Source organism: Wyeomyia smithii, chromosome 2, assembly GCF_029784165.1.
Source record: "Wyeomyia smithii strain HCP4-BCI-WySm-NY-G18 chromosome 2, ASM2978416v1, whole genome shotgun sequence".
Taxonomy (NCBI): domain Eukaryota; kingdom Metazoa; phylum Arthropoda; class Insecta; order Diptera; family Culicidae; genus Wyeomyia; species Wyeomyia smithii.
The window spans coordinates 18,633,522-18,649,309 of record NC_073695.1 but is presented as its reverse complement, the minus strand read 5'-3'; the positions used below and the strand labels follow the sequence as shown (position 1 = coordinate 18,649,309).

General features: G+C 40.9%; 5 protein-coding genes across 5 annotated transcripts; 3 read left to right on the top strand and 2 right to left on the bottom strand.

Moving 5' to 3' along the window:
• The first annotated feature begins 3,080 nt into the window (after positions 1-3,080).
• LOC129722780 (kxDL motif-containing protein CG10681) lies at positions 3,081-4,254 on the top strand. Its single transcript, XM_055676525.1, has 2 exons — positions 3,081-3,361; positions 3,420-4,254. Exons 1-2 carry the CDS (start codon positions 3,195-3,197, stop codon positions 3,991-3,993), a joined length of 741 nt encoding a protein of 246 aa, XP_055532500.1. The 5' UTR covers positions 3,081-3,194; the 3' UTR covers positions 3,994-4,254.
• Positions 4,255-5,116: 862 nt separating this feature from the next.
• On the top strand, positions 5,117-8,931 carry LOC129722619 (NFX1-type zinc finger-containing protein 1-like). The gene is made up of 6 exons (XM_055676215.1): positions 5,117-5,437; positions 5,492-6,096; positions 6,155-7,333; positions 7,400-8,050; positions 8,108-8,422; positions 8,483-8,931. The coding sequence occupies exons 1-6, from the start codon at positions 5,269-5,271 to the stop codon at positions 8,657-8,659; spliced, it is 3,096 nt and encodes a 1,031-aa protein (XP_055532190.1). The 5' UTR covers positions 5,117-5,268; the 3' UTR covers positions 8,660-8,931.
• On the bottom strand, positions 8,788-10,331 carry LOC129722622 (natterin-4-like). Its single transcript, XM_055676219.1, has 2 exons — positions 10,172-10,331; positions 8,788-9,415 (listed from the first exon to the last, which is right to left on the bottom strand). Exons 1-2 carry the CDS (start codon positions 10,176-10,178, stop codon positions 8,985-8,987), a joined length of 438 nt encoding a protein of 145 aa, XP_055532194.1. The 5' UTR covers positions 10,179-10,331; the 3' UTR covers positions 8,788-8,984.
• A 49-nt stretch (positions 10,332-10,380) lies between these two features.
• Positions 10,381-14,304, top strand: LOC129722620 (NFX1-type zinc finger-containing protein 1-like). The gene is made up of 7 exons (XM_055676216.1): positions 10,381-10,511; positions 10,629-10,809; positions 10,864-11,468; positions 11,527-12,705; positions 12,772-13,422; positions 13,481-13,795; positions 13,856-14,304. The coding sequence occupies exons 2-7, from the start codon at positions 10,641-10,643 to the stop codon at positions 14,030-14,032; spliced, it is 3,096 nt and encodes a 1,031-aa protein (XP_055532191.1). The 5' UTR covers positions 10,381-10,511; positions 10,629-10,640; the 3' UTR covers positions 14,033-14,304.
• LOC129722621 (uncharacterized) lies at positions 14,161-15,664 on the bottom strand. The gene is made up of 3 exons (XM_055676218.1): positions 15,546-15,664; positions 14,983-15,216; positions 14,161-14,788 (listed from the first exon to the last, which is right to left on the bottom strand). The coding sequence occupies exons 1-3, from the start codon at positions 15,550-15,552 to the stop codon at positions 14,358-14,360; spliced, it is 672 nt and encodes a 223-aa protein (XP_055532193.1). The 5' UTR covers positions 15,553-15,664; the 3' UTR covers positions 14,161-14,357.
• Positions 15,665-15,788: the final 124 nt, after the last annotated feature.

The window sequence follows — 15,788 nt, the reverse complement described above, 5'->3', positions numbered from 1 at the left end:
CTCGTTTTTACATAAGTTGAGATGTTAGCCCTTGAAACATGGCCTGATGCCAAAGGGGTGGTTTGTTTGGTTGTTGCTTGCGGAAAAGGAAGAAGGAAATCTCACCAAACATGTGAAAAGGTTCCATGTTTTTTTCACGTTTTTTGACGAATACAAGCTTAACCTGTCCATACAAATAAGAATGGTTGAATAAAAGAAAACTTCTTTTATCAACAAATCTTATTTGTAAGGATAGATTACACTTGTATGAATCACAAAACGAGAAAATTTGGCTTGTTTACATATGGCACATGGGCCCTTTTCGCAGACAGACGTCCAAACTGAGTTCCAAACTTGTGTAAAGATTTTAGTACAAGTAATTCGTAATCAGATAGTGCTACCAGTGACGCCTTCTTCGTAACCAGCAAAAAAAATTATTGTAGCAATAAGGTAGAGATACCATCCATCCTGATTCAGCAGGACATGTCCTGATTTTGAAATCCTTTTTGGGCGTCCTAATTTATTTTTCATATTCTAGCATTTGTCCTGATTTTCCTAAAATATTCAATGTTGTATCTTGACAATACGCAGAATTTTTCGGGAATAGATCTTTTCCCGCTTCCTCCAATCTCCCAGCTGGTCTCGAGGTACGATGCTGGCCTAACAAGCCAGTCGTCGTAGGTTCGGGTCTCGGCTCGGGAAAGACTGTTAGTGTCAGTAGGATCGTAGCGCTGTAAGTCAGATCGTAACGTGAAATTGCGGCTGGACCATCACAGAAGCGAAAACAGAAGACACTAACGTTGGCGGAGAAGGTGCGAATTATTGACGAGTTTGAACGCGGAGAAGGAACGCAGGAATCACTCGCCCCGGAGTACGGTGTTGGATCGACTTCTGTATCACGATTTTTTCAAAATAGGAAGGAATTACGGGCCAAGCTATAAGATTATAGAGAACATGGTGTAGAAAACCGCAAAACCGTCAAGGAGCAGCATCTTCCTTTAATCGAGAAGGGTCTCTATTTCTGGATGTTTTGCATTTTCGGACGGTTGGAGAAAGCGCTTCAGGGATCGGTTCGGTTTGCAAGTGAAACGGGTGGCTGGTGAGAAAGCTTCAGCTGATGTCGAAGCATACTTAAAGTTCAAGAACATTTTGCTGACGAGAATCGTAGAGCTGGGTTTACTAAAATCGCAAATTTATAACGCTGATGAGTCGGCCATTTTTGTTAAACTGTTAGCGTCACGATGCGTAGTACTTGCCAAAGAAAATCGGCCTTCAGGTCGGAAGGGTAACAAGACGCGCTACACATTTATGCCCTGCAGCAACAGAGACGGCTCCAATAAATTGAAACTTATGCCAATTGGAACTGCCGCTAAGCCACGGTCGCTTCCAGACAGAGAGCACTTACCGGTGTCATATTACAACTTCAAAAAGGCCTGGATGACACGTGACTTGTTTCGTGCGTGGTTCCATATGGAGTTTGTACCGGCCGTAAGAGAGTTTTCCACTAAATCTAGCATAGAACCAAAGGCGTTGCTGTTGCTCGACAACTGTACAGCACATTCCGATGGAGGCGACGAGTTGATGTCGGATGACGGTGTGATCAAAGTAAGAATGTGCATTATTCTGCCATTTTATTTTAAATTTTTAAAATTTTTGAATGTAAAATTTTTCTCAGGTAATCTATCTTCCACCGAATGTCAACTCCGAGTGTCAACCGATGGATCAGGCAGTTATAAATGCAATAAAAATGCGATACGAAAAGAAACTGATGCTCAAACTGGTCCTCGAAAACGAACATCTTAAATTCGAGGATCGTTTGAAGAGGGTTTCATTGCAGGACAGTATCGAGTGGTTGGCAGCTGCATGGGATGAGATCGGCCCGGAAACAATCGAGAACTCGTGGAAAAAACTGATCCCGCAGTTCCCAAATTGTGAGTGGCCCCTGTTGAACCCAGTGAACCTAACCCTAAGGCTCTTCTCAAGGCCGTAGACGCTCTAGCCGGCACCACAACGTCGGAGGAGGAATTCGAAGCATGGATGGTGGATCGTGTGTACGACGAGGATCAAAACCCGGGTTGGGTGACGAGTATCGTGTATACGGACGAAGAAATAGTGTATGTGGTATAACCACATACATAAGACATACGTAACACTGGCGTTTTTTCTGGTACACGTTGCCCCATAGTACTCCGTACCTCGTCCTGTCCAACTGCTCGACAAATAATGAACAAAATGAATTTCCTTTTTCTCGGCTTTGTCGAGCCCCGAAGAAAATCCCATAAGTAGCTGTCAAAAAGTTATTTACAAAATCAATGCAGCATTTTTCGAGTAGGAACGAGACAAATGCAGGGCAGCGCAGGTACACTGCCTTAAAAAACAACTCAAACAGTGATTTTATACAGATCGTGGTACCACTCGAGTAGTTCATTTTGTACCAACTTTTTTGGAAGATTTTTTCTTGAGTGTTACGTATATCTTATGTATGTGGTATAACTCTTTAAAGATGCTGCAGATGTGCCTTCTATAGATGCCGTTCTGCAAACAAACAGAATGATGCCACATTGCGTTGCAGCAAGACGCGTGTAAACGCTGGTGTCGCTTGGACCTCAGCTTGTCACTCATGTTTGACAGTGATGCCCAGCTGAGGCAGGAGTTTCTATCCGAACAATATTTTCCATGAATATTGTTCTGACATGAACAATAACCAAATGGATTATCATTCGTTTATGGTTCCTGATTACTGGGGCTTCCCGCACCTATTCGCGACTACGAAGGTGCTGATATTTGTTTGGTTTTTGTATGAGAAAAAAAGGAAGGAAATATTTTTGCTCTTGTCATCACACACATTCTGACAGTTGCATATGAAAGTTCGCTTTGGTGCGAACAGCCTTTAAAATCTCTTTCAACTTCGTAGTCGCGAATTCTTTTTGAAAAAAAAAACCATTACATTTATATTATGGTCGAATAAACAAATACCCGTTCTCGTTCATTTTCAATCAAACGTGCACATTTGGATAACTTTTTACTCTACTTTTACATGTGTATATGTTTTTGGCTCACGATGCTCAAATGGAAAGCGAGAAAAACGTAAATAAGAAAAATAAAGATGCGTTCTAGTACTGCGCTGATGGATGGATTACCAGTTCAGCATTAAACTATTTTTGCAAAGATTGTTAGATTTCTCACTTGCTCCGCCAATAATTAATCAATAAAATATGATGAATTCAGAAATGAGTAGTAGTATGCACTCGGGCAGACCCGAGAGCGAGTTCAGTATAGAGTGTTTCCAGAACTATACGGCTTCGGAAGTTTTCGTCCAGGGTTTGGCTGGTCTCGTGAACCAAACTGATGTCGAAATTGTGATTAGAGCACAGAAACAAATGTATTGATTATTGATTTTTATTGCACATAAGTTGTTTTTATAGCTGTGTACATTGCAGGTTGCAAAGGTTCGAGAAAACCAATGAAATGCTACTAAACTGTAATGCTCTCAGTCAAAGCCGCCTCAAAATTGCAGCTGATGATTTCAAAAAACATACAAAACTGCTCAACGACATGAAGAAAGACCTGGATTATATTTTCAAGAAAATCCGCAACATAAAATCTAAACTAGGCACTCAGTATCCCAGCGCATTCGCTGAAGCTGATGCGAAAAACAAAACTGTTAGTTTTGATGAAGAGGATGAAATAGATACGGCTAGTCGAGCGGAAACGCTGGATGAGTGTAGCAATAGTCGATCGCAAACCGCCACCCCTGTCAAAGTAATTGTAGATTGCAAGCAGCTACCGAAGGACACTACTGCGGTGAAGGAGAAAAAGAAATCCTCTTTGAATCAGGCCGTTGAGGACGGTGGAACAACCGTTGGTTACATGAAAATGGAACAGAGCCCGGAGAATCGAAAGTCCGGCAAAACGACACCGATTGATCCCAAGCGAAGCTCGTTGTTGTCTACCAATAGTAGCTCCACCGATAACTCGAACGATTCCTCAGAGTGTACATCGGATACTGGATAGAGTCATATGCATTCTGTGTATTAGTAATATTTGTTATTTAAATATAGTTTTAATTAAATGATAACTTATTGTTAGATTTCTAATATGTGTCGTAAAGTTTACTAAAACTAAAAATATGTAATACCCGTTGGCTGTTTTGATATAATCAGATATGGCAAAGATAAGATAATAATATTTGTATTCACGATAAATTCTATCGCAGGTCCCTATTTATTTGAATAAATTTGATAGAGGGTTGTTTCAATCGATTCAAATTTGAAGTATTCATTATACATATGTTTATCAGACAAGCCCACATCATAAAACTATCACCAGAATTTTAAGACATTCAGGGTTCAAATCTGAATATCAACCTGAAAACAATAATTAAGACAGCTTTTCACTTTTCGGTATGTTTTTTTATATCGTAAAGTTTTGGCTCTAGTCTAGTTTGGGAATTATAAAAAAAAATTTAGGTTTTTTTAGAGTTTAAATTCGAAGGCAGGTGATAGGAAACCCCGTAGTTGTTTCTGTGGTATTTCAGATGAGCTTTTGGTTTTTGCGTTTACTATCCGATTTTTGTGTCGCGAAAGTAGTAGGTTAAATCAGTTTTGCAGGAAATCAACCTTTTTATTATTATTTTTAGTTTTGAGTTTTCCCGTTGTTACATTACTTACGTTCTGTATTACAGTTAAACTTGACTTGAAAAAGGGTCTTTACAAAAACAGCTTTGAGAGTTTATTCGGTACTTTTTCTTTCACACTTTAATTTTTTTCGAAAATATAAGCAACTGGAGATAAAACAACTATTCTTTAAAAGTAAAGAATGTAAAGTGTATGAACTAGTAACTTGCTTCCTACGCGTTGATCTTGTTTTTAATAACAAAACTTGAGACTTTTTTGAATGAAAAATGTTAACGAAATGTAAACGAAAGTCTTGTGCTAAACAACATATCCGGTAAAAATCCGGTACATATCGCTTGATCTGGTATTTAGACAAACAAGAAATCAAACAAAAATAGGCTAAAGGGAAATCATCATTCCACTGGCGGATCCGCAAATCTGTGAATGTTACTTTGTACACTTTGTACAAAAATTTAAACCTCAAAGTTCATTCATGTAATTCTAACAAGTGAAATGGCAACCTTGCCTGGTAACACAATCCAATTGGAATCATTTGCGAAAAATTGTTTTTATTTACACTTGGAGTGAAAATCATCTGGCTTGGCTGTTTGTAGTTCACGGAATTGTGATTTTAATATCGGATTTTTTTCTAATAAACTAGAATTTACATGCAATGAGCACCAAGCCTGACGAAGAAGATGACGATTGGTTCAATAAGGATATAGATGACTTTGTAGTGGATGTGCAGAAATCTTCAGGCGAACAAAAATCGGAAGACTCGGTCGAAAATGGGGCTTCTTTGTTGGAAACACTTAATATCAAGCCGAAGCAATTCTACGATGGTGAGTGTAGATAAAAATGTTGGTTTGTGCGTTAAACCTAATATTTTCACTCAGATATAGATGGCAATTATTTTGATCCGTTTAATTCTACCAACGTTGGGACATCCAGCAAAGCGAAATTAAATTTGCCAGAGGAAAATGATAAATATATACAAAAAATTCCCTTCTCTAAGCTGCTAAACTTGTCGGAAAATGACAGCCGGGAGCTGTTTCTGGATATTTATAGTCAGAAAGAACAGTTTATCAAAACAATATCACAGGTGACAGTCGGCGATGAGCTACTTTTGGTAACTATGAAAATCATGAACAAAATCGGTGCCCTCCCGTTAAATGAAATCAAAGAGGAGCTGTTTTCGATACTGATCAAGAACGAACACTTCTGGGACAATCAAATTAAGTTTTTCAAGCGAAGCACGAATCAGCTAGAAGTGAAAAAGAAAAAAGGAAAGCAAAAATTACAGGGAGTTAGTACGATGGATATGCTTGGAACGGTTGGCAAGATGCTCGCAAATATTCGTAAGTTTGTGGGCATGAACAAACGGTTGACTAATTTTGTCGATGAGCTAAGCCAGGTACTGACTAAGGCAAATGTTAAAGTAGATGTACTTAGACAAATCGGCGCACTACTTGGAGCTTCCAGCTTGCTGAAGAACTTGACTGTAAGTTGTTTCTGTTTGATTCCATGTTCATGAGGTTTATAATTGATTGCTTTTTCAGATTTATCCTAATCTTAAAGAATTAAAGGGACCTGGTTCTGACCCAAAACCGAATATTACTAGTGGGAAATTCCCCAGCGTGGAACACTATTTGGAAGTTCACCTGAGCTTATTGAAGGAAGATTTTATGATTCCTTTGAGGGAGGGTATACAAGATTTTATCGTTAATTATGATCAAACAACGTCATTTGATGAACCGTACTGTGGTGATAGTATACGAGTACATTACTGCGTGAACTTACTTCTGCCGTCCAGCGTTAATCGGCGCTCTGGAAAGGAAGAGCTTGTGATAGTAGATCTTGACCCGAAAAATCGTTTGCCGGGTGGTAAGTTGATGCGGTATAACAAGCAGAGTTTTCAGAACTCAAAACGTTTAATGCATGGCTCTATGGTGTGCTTCACGAGTAGCCATCGTTTCGAAGATCTGATTGTGGCAATTGTTAGCCACCGTGATAATGAACAACTTGCGAATGGCTTCATTTGTGTTGAAATAATCAAAGCGGAAAATATAAGCAACATCTTTGACAGAGATCTTTTGATGGTGGAAAGTGAAATCTTTTTTGAACCGTATCACCACGTGTTTAATGTGATGAAGAATTTAAGGTCTGAAAACTTCCCGCTAAAGTCGTACATTGTTGATAGCCATCCACAGCAGCAATATCCAGAATATATTGCGCGGGATAGAAAGGCGTTGTTCAGTCACAAAGGGCAACAGTATAACATAAAAGTGCCAAGCGAATGGCCGGAAACTGGTTTTCCAATCGGACTGAATCCTTCACAGTACAAAGCGTTTAAGCTAGCTCTTACACACAAATTTGCTCTAATTCAGGGTCCACCTGGAACGGGGAAAACATTCATCGGCCAGGAGATTGTTCAAGCTCTACTGTCCAATACCGAACATCAAATTTTACTTATTTGTTTGACAAATCACGCCCTTGATCAATTCTTGTGCGGTATCCTACGGTATACTAACAGCTTAGTTCGCATGGGCAGCCAGTCGAAACACGCTCTGCTTGACAGCTATAATGTTAAACAACTAAACGAGGATGTCCTCATCGATAAACGGCTCAGAACTTGCTACTATAACACCAAGCAAGAATATCTCAAATTGATGGAAGATTTCGAAGAGCTGCAGAAGGAGGGCAACAACAGCAGCAGTGACGATGTCGTTCGTTGTTTAGTAAGTATTTCTACATTTTTGTTAATGTCTGCGAAATAAAATTATCTAATAAATGTTGGCTTACAGCACCTACTCCAACAAACGTCTCGTCGCATACATGAGCTTAATCAACTGTCGAATTACGAGTTCGTAAAAGGTATACGAGTGATTGGCATGACGACCACTTTTGCCGCCCGCAACCACACGCTACTCCAGCTGCTGAAAAGTCCGATCGTTTTGATTGAAGAAGCTGCTGAGGTGCTGGAGCCTCACATCATCACTTCACTAACCCCCTCGACCGAACATTGCATCTTGATCGGCGATCACTTCCAGCTCAGGCCAACTACGAGTGTGTACGCGTTATCACAGCGATATCAGATGGATATATCGCTTTTCGAACGAATGATAAAGAACAACGTAAACGCAGCGCTATTGACTGAACAGCATCGAATGCGTCCGGAAATTGCCGACCTAATAAGGCCAACCATTTATCGTGAGTTGACTGATAGCGAAGAGGTTCGGTGCCGGCCAAATATTAGAGGGATGCGTAAGAATATGTTCTTCCTGACACACAAAATACCGGAAGACGGCGTACGGGATGAGGAGAAATCGAAAAAGAACACCTTCGAATGCAGGTTTGTGCTTGGGTTGTGCGAGTACCTAGTGGCACAAGGGTATGGCCCTAATGATATCGTAATCTTGACAGCTTACAATGGACAAATGCTACAACTGGTGCAGGTAAGGATGTAGTGGCAGCAGACCTACAGAAGAGACTTTGAATTCAATTTTTTATAGGAACGTAAAACCCACGAAAAGCTGCACGGTATTAGGATTACTGTTGTGGACAACTATCAAGGTGAGGAGGCCAAAATCGTTCTACTTACGTTGGTTCGTAGCAACGATACAGGATCGATTGGTTTTCTGGCCTTCCGAAATCGGATATGCGTTGCACTGTCTCGTGCCCGAGAAGGCCTTTATATCGTGGGTAATATGGACCTTCTGGCTGCAGCCAGCAAAACGTGGGAATCAATTAGGCTTCAGTTAGAAGCACATTCGGCAATCGGTAGTGTACTGGAGCTGATGTGTGAACAGCACCAGAGTATTATGGAGGTAGGTTACTCGCTAGTGGTTAGGGTGAGTTGAATAACAATTTTATTTTTAATTTGTTAGGTTGAACAGCCTGAGGATTTTACTAAATATAGCTTCGGAGGCTGTCAGGATGTGTGCCGCGTGGTGAAGCCATGCGGTCACCAATGTGAAAGTTTCTGCCACGGAATAGTATACCCACATCGGAGTATCTGTAACTCGGATGAAGGAAACTGGACTTGTGCGGATGTTTCCTGCTAGATTTTACGTAAGGATGAGAACTTTTAAAAATTTTGTTCACTTTTACGCGAACAATGACACAGATTTTACAGCACTCTAAGATTTTCGTCATATCTATCAAATCAAAAGAAACAAACAAACAGTACAGCTAGATGGATAAGTTGGAATATTTTGTAGTTTATTTATAGCAGTTTTTATGCACATGAAGGAATTGTAATTATTTCTTTCTCTTTGAAAGAGAATGACGCGCATAATCTATATAATCTCATACCCATAAATTAATTCATTCAAAATCCAAGTTGTTGTTCCTTATAGCCATCCCGGTTTACTTGCTTCGAACAATTCCTTACTTAAGGCACAGAACCTCGTACTCTGCCGAGCTAACCTCGGCTCCATCGAACGGCATATAAAGGCACCCATGGGAAGAGTGAACCTTTCCAGGTGTCTGCGTTCCACAGTGCAGCGCTCGGCCCATATAAAGTGGCTCACCATCAACGGTGGCGCCGATTTTTACTGCATTCTCTGGCACGACCCCGTTGGAGGCGAATTCCCACACGAAATCTCCCGAACGGAGCACTTCGAAGTCTTCCTTTAGGATTTCTTCTCCACTGTAGCAAATGAAAGCGACATTTTTCGACGGGATCACCTTAGCTGGGATCATCTCACCCTCATGGAAGGCACGACCGGCGTAGATAACTGCTCCATCGGCATCGATACCCGCGCGGACCATATTCGTGGGAAAAGGTCCGTCCACGGTGCAATGCTGCCAACAACCTCCTGTAAGTAGAACCATAGTGATGAACTTAAAGAGACAAGTTATCTAAAAAAAGCGTAGCTCAAGGGGGAAGATGGTTTATATCCGATTATAGAGAAAAACCCATTGTTAGCATGACGTTGGAGTGTTAATCACAGAAGCTGATGAGGTATTTTCTGGTGCACCAACTAAGTAGAATACTTTGATTATTTTTTACCGACTAATCCATCGTAAAAAGTATTCCTTGCACTCTAATGGTGGTCAAGTTCGTAATCATCTCCGGATGAGCTTGATGTTGGCAACAACCCTGTTGGTGTTTTATCTGAACCACTTTCATCTTGTTGGGATTGTGGTGTCGGCTGTGGCATGGGAAACCCATACGAAAGTTCGTAGCCTGTCGGCTGATCAGATCGGAGATAGTCGTGGATGAAACCGATTGGTGGTGGTGGGCCTAGTCATGGACAATTAGACAGCGTTGTAATTATGTCTGTGGATGTGTTCACGTGTACGCCATTAAAGCGATCTTTTATAATCCAACAGACCATGATCGCAACAAGACTTTCAGCATGATGAAATAATTTAAAAAGATACTTTGCGATATGAGTCACAGCTGCCACGTTCAAATTTTTTTTCGGGTGTCCAAAATCAATCTACATTTTGTGTTTTTTTTTGCGTTTCTTGCTTAAACTCCAAGGGTGCGTTTTAGACAACTTTTTACAGTTTTTAGGACCGACGACAAATAATGTTACAGTTTTACTTCTTCTAGAACACCTACTTACCGGTCATGATGAATTGGGTTTAGATTTTTTTGGTCACTTTGCACTTCCGATATTGTCGGTATGGAGTGGAATCATCTACTGTCGACTGGTTGTGTCGCTGTTTCCACTAAAAGCTAGCACACACGTATGTTAAGTAATTACTATCTTTTTCTCTCCTTTTTTTCTGGCTGCTTGCAGCTGCCTATATACAGTCTGATATCTTAGTAAAAGACGATAACTTATCGCGGACCGGTGCATTTCGTGCTTACCAGTTTCCTTATCATATACTGAGTATAAATGAATCATGTGTTGGAACTCTTTCATGTGTTTTTGCATACGTTTCCTTTTCTAATTTTATTTGGTACAAAGGAGTTGTTATAAGTTTATGTCTCTAACCATTGCATACGGCAAATCTGGCTTGGCTGTTTGTAGTTCACGGAATTGTGATTTTAATATCGGATTTTTTCTAATAAACTAGAATTTACATGCAATGAGCACCAAGCCTGACGAAGAAGATGACGATTGGTTCAATAAGGATATAGATGACTTTGTAGTGGATGTGCAGAAATCTTCAGGCGAACAAAAATCGGAAGACTCGGTCGAAAATGGGGCTTCTTTGTTGGAAACACTTAATATCAAGCCGAAGCAATTCTACGATGGTGAGTGTAGAATAAAATGTTGGTTTGTGCGTTAAACCTAATATTTTCACTCAGATATAGATGGCAATTATTTTGATCCGTTTAATTCTACCAACGTTGGGACATCCAGCAAAGCGAAATTAAATTTGCCAGAGGAAAATGATAAATATATACAAAAAATTCCCTTCTCTAAGCTGCTAAACTTGTCGAAAAATGACAGCCGGGAGCTGTTTCTGGACATTTATAGTCAGAAAGACCAGTTTATCAAAACAATATCACAGGTGACAGTCGGCGATGAGCTACTTTTGGTAACTATGAAAATCATGAACAAAATCGGTGCCCTCCCGTTAAATGAAATCAACGAGGAGCTGTTTTCGATACTGATCAAAAACGAACACTTCTGGGACAATCAAATTAAGTTTTTCAAGCGAAGCACGAATCAGCTAGAAATGAAAAAGAAAAAAGGAAAGCAAAAATTACAGGGAGTTAGTACGATGGATATGCTTGGAACGGTTGGCAAGATGCTCGCAAATATTCGTAAGTTTGTGGGCATGAACAAACGGTTGACTAATTTTGTCGATGAGCTAAGCCAGGTACTGACTAAGGCAAACGTTAAAGTAGATGTACTTAGACAAATCGGCGCACTGCTTGGAGCTTCCAGCTTGCTGAAGAACTTGACTGTAAATTGTTTCTGTTTGATTCCATGTTCATGAGGTTTATAATTGATTGCTTTTTCAGATTTATCCTAATCTTAAAGAATTAAAGGGACCTGGTTCTGACCCAAAACCGAATATTACTAGTGGGAAATTCCCCAGCGTGGAACACTATTTGGAAGTTCACCTGAGCTTATTGAAGGAAGATTTTATGATTCCTTTGAGGGAGGGTATACAAGATTTTATCGTTAATTATGATCAAACAACGTCATTTGATGAACCGTACTGTGGTGATAGTATACGAGTACATTACTGCGTGAACTTACTTCTGCCGTCCAGCGTTAATCGGCGCTCTGGAAAGGAAGAGCTTGTGATAGTAGATCTTGACCCGAAAAATCGTTTGCCGGGTGGTAAGTTGATGCGGTATAACAAGCAGAGTTTTCAGAACTCAAAACGTTTAATGCATGGCTCTATGGTGTGCTTCACGAGTAGCCATCGTTTCGAAGATCTGATTGTGGCAATTATTAGCCACCGTGATAATGAACAACTTGCGAATGGCTTCATTTGTGTTGAAATAATCAAAGCGGAAAATATAAGCAACATCTTTGGCAGAGATCTTTTGATGGTGGAAAGTGAAATCTTTTTTGAACCGTATCACCACGTGTTTAATGTGATGAAGAATTTAAGGTCTGAAAACTTCCCGCTAAAGTCGTACATTGTTGATAGCCATCCACAGCAGCAATATCCAGAATATATTGCGCGGGATAGAAAGGCGTTGTTCAGTCACAAAGGGCAACAGTATAACATAAAAGTGCCAAGCGAATGGCCGGAAACTGGTTTTCCAATCGGACTGAATCCTTCACAGTACAAAGCGTTTAAGCTAGCTCTTACACACAAATTTGCTCTAATTCAGGGTCCACCTGGAACGGGGAAAACATTCATCGGCCAGGAGATTGTTCAAGCTCTACTGTCCAATACCGAACATCAAATTTTACTTATTTGTTTGACAAATCACGCCCTTGATCAATTCTTGTGCGGTATCCTACGGTATACTAACAGCTTAGTTCGCATGGGCAGCCAGTCGAAACACGCTCTGCTTGACAGCTATAATGTTAAACAACTAAACGAGGATGTCCTCATCGATAAACGGCTCAGAACTTGCTACTATAACACCAAGCAAGAATATCTCAAATTGATGGAAGATTTCGAAGAGCAGCAGAAGGAGGGCAACAACAGCAGCAGTGACGATGTCGTTCGTTGTTTAGTAAGTATTTCTACATTTTTGTTAATGTCTGCGAAATAAAATTATCTAATAAATGTTGGCTTACAGCACCTACTCCAACAAACGTCTCGTCGCATACATGAGCTTAATCAACTGTCGAATTACGAGTTCGTAAAAGGTATACGAGTGATTGGCATGACGACCACTTTTGCCGCCCGCAACCACACGCTACTCCAGCTGCTGAAAAGTCCGATCGTTTTGATTGAAGAAGCTGCTGAGGTGCTGGAGCCTCACATTATCACTTCACTAACCCCCTCGACCGAACATTGCATCTTGATCGGCGGTCACTTCCAGCTCAGGCCAACTACGAGTGTGTACGCGTTATCAAAGCGATATCAGATGGATATATCGCTTTTCGAACGAATGATAAAGAACAACGTAAACGCAGCGCTATTGACTGAACAGCATCGAATGCGTCCGGAAATTGCCGACCTAATAAGGCCAACCATTTATCGTGAGTTGACTGATAGCGAAGAGGTTCGGTGCCGGCCAAATATTAGAGGGATGCGTAAGAATATGTTCTTCCTGACACACAAAATACCGGAAGACGGCGTACGGGATGAGGAGAAATCGAAAAAGAACACCTTCGAATGCAGGTTTGTGCTTGGGTTGTGCGAGTACCTAGTGGCACAAGGGTATGGCCCTAATGATATCGTAATCTTGACAGCTTACAATGGACAAATGCTACAACTGGTGCAGGTAAGGATGTAGTGGCAGCAGACCTACAGAAGAGACTTTGAATTCAATTTTTTTATAGGAACGTAAAACCCACGAAAAGCTGCACGGTATTAGGATTACTGTTGTGGACAACTATCAAGGTGAGGAGGCCAAAATCGTTCTACTTACGTTGGTTCGTAGCAACGATACAGGATCGATTGGTTTTCTGGCCTTCCGAAATCGGATATGCGTTGCACTGTCTCGTGCCCGAGAAGGCCTTTATATCGTGGGTAATATGGACCTTCTGGCTGCAGCCAGCAAAACGTGGGAATCAATTAGGCTTCAGTTAGAAGCACATTCGGCAATCGGTAGTGTACTGGAGCTGATGTGTGAACAGCACCAGAGTATTATGGAGGTAGGTTACTCGCTAGTGGTTAGGGTGAGTTGAATAACAATTTTATTTTTAATTTGTTAGGTTGAACAGCCTGAGGATTTTACTAAATATAGCTTCGGAGGCTGTCAGGATGTGTGCCGCGTGGTGAAGCCGTGCGGTCACCAATGTGAAAGTTTCTGCCACGGAATAGTATACCCACATCGGAGTATCTGTAACTCGGATGAAGGAAACTGGACTTGTGCGGATGTTTCCTGCTAGATTTTACGTAAGGATGAGAACTTTTAAAAATTTTGTTCACTTTTACGCGAACAATGACACAGATTTTACAGCACTCTAAGATTTTCGTCATATTTATCAAATCAAAAGAAACAAACAAACAGTACAGCTAGATGGATAAGTTGGAATATTTTGTAGTTTATTTATAGCAGTTTTTATGCACATGAAGGAATTGTAATTATTTCTTTCTCTTTGAAAGAGAATGACGCGCATAATCTATATAATCTCATACCCATAAATTAATTCATTCAAAATCCAAGTTGTTGTTCCTTATAGCCATCCCGGTTTACTTGCTTCGAACAATTCCTTACTTAAGGCACAGAACCTCGTACTCTGCCGAGCTAACCTCGGCTCCATCGAACGGCATATAAAGGCACCCATGGGAAGAGTGAACCTTTCCAGGTGTCTGCGTTCCACAGTGCAGCGCTCGGCCCATATAAAGTGGCTCACCATCAACGGTGGCGCCGATTTTTACTGCATTCTCTGGCACGACCCCGTTGGAGGCGAATTCCCACACGAAATCTCCCGAACGGAGCACTTCGAAGTCTTCCTTTAGGATTTCTTCTCCACTGTAGCAAATGAAAGCGACATTTTTCGACGGGATCACCTTAGCTGGGATCATCTCACCCTCATGGAAGGCACGACCGGCGTAGATAACTGCTCCATCGGCATCGATACCCGCGCGGACCATATTCGTGGGGAAAGGTCCGTCCACGGTGCAATGCTGCCAACAACCTCCTGTAAGTAGAACCATAGTGATGAACTTAAAGAGACAAGTTATCTAAAAAAAGCGTAGCTCAAGGGGGAAGATGGTTTATATCCGATTATAGAGAAAAACCCATTGTTAGCATGACGTTGGAGTGTTAATCACAGAAGCTGATGAGGTATTTTCTGGTGCACCAACTAAGTAGAATACTTTGATTATTTTTTACCGACTAATCCATCGTAAAAAGTATTCCTTGCACTCGAATGGTGGTCAAGTTCGTAATCATCTCCGGATGAGCTTGATGTTGACAACAACCCTGTTGGTGTTTTATCTGAACCACTTTCATCTTGTTGGGATTGTGGTGTCGGCTGTGGCATGGGAAACCCATACGAAAGTTCGTAGCCTGTCGGCTGATCAGATCGGAGATAGTCGTGGATGAAACCGATTGGTGGTGGTGGGCCTAGTCATGGACAATTAGACAGCGTTGTAATTATGTCTGTGGATGTGTTCACGTGTACGCCATTAAAGCGATCTTTTATAATCCAACAGACCATGATCGCAACAAGACTTTCAGCATAATGAAATAATTTAAAAAGATACTTTGCGATATGAGTCACAGCTGCCACGTTCAAATTTTTTTTCGGGTGTCCAAAATCAATCTACATTTTGTGTTTTTTTTTTGCGTTTCTTGCTTAAACTCCAAGGGTGCGTTTTAGACAACTTTTTACAGTTTTTAGGACCGACGACAAATAATTTTACAGTTTTACTTCTTCTAGAACACCTACTTACCGGTCATGATGAATTGGGTTTAGATTTTTTTGATCACTTTGCACTTCCGATATTGTCGGTATGGAGTGGAATCATCTACTGTCGACTGGTTGTGTCGCTGTTTCCACTAAAAGCTAGCACACACGTATGTTAAGTAATTAGTATCTTTTTCTCTCCTTTTTTTCTGGCTGCTTGCAGCTGCCTATATACAGTCTGATATCTTAGTAAAAGACGATAACTTATCACGGACCGGTGCATTTCGTG

What these genes read in the sequence shown, in the direction of transcription:
- LOC129722619 (XM_055676215.1), top strand. Translation starts at nt 5,269, where the DNA reads ATGAGCACCAAGCCTGACGAAGAAGATGACGATTGGTTCAATAAGGAT. An exon ending in ACGATGTCGTTCGTTGTTTA is followed by an intron (nt 7,334 to 7,399) that starts GTAAGTATTTCT and finishes GTTGGCTTACAG; the next exon opens with CACCTACTCCAACAAACGTC. An exon ending in AAATGCTACAACTGGTGCAG is followed by an intron (nt 8,051 to 8,107) that starts GTAAGGATGTAG and finishes AATTTTTTATAG; the next exon opens with GAACGTAAAACCCACGAAAA.
- LOC129722621 (XM_055676218.1), bottom strand. An exon ending in TTTTTACGATGGATTAGTCG is followed by an intron (nt 14,789 to 14,982) that starts GTAAAAAATAAT and finishes TTCTACTTACAG; the next exon opens with GAGGTTGTTGGCAGCATTGC.
- LOC129722780 (XM_055676525.1), top strand. Translation starts at nt 3,195, where the DNA reads ATGATGAATTCAGAAATGAGTAGTAGTATGCACTCGGGCAGACCCGAG. An exon ending in ATTAGAGCACAGAAACAAAT is followed by an intron (nt 3,362 to 3,419) that starts GTATTGATTATT and finishes TGTACATTGCAG; the next exon opens with GTTGCAAAGGTTCGAGAAAA.
- LOC129722620 (XM_055676216.1), top strand. Translation starts at nt 10,641, where the DNA reads ATGAGCACCAAGCCTGACGAAGAAGATGACGATTGGTTCAATAAGGAT. An exon ending in ACGATGTCGTTCGTTGTTTA is followed by an intron (nt 12,706 to 12,771) that starts GTAAGTATTTCT and finishes GTTGGCTTACAG; the next exon opens with CACCTACTCCAACAAACGTC. An exon ending in AGCACCAGAGTATTATGGAG is followed by an intron (nt 13,796 to 13,855) that starts GTAGGTTACTCG and finishes TTAATTTGTTAG; the next exon opens with GTTGAACAGCCTGAGGATTT.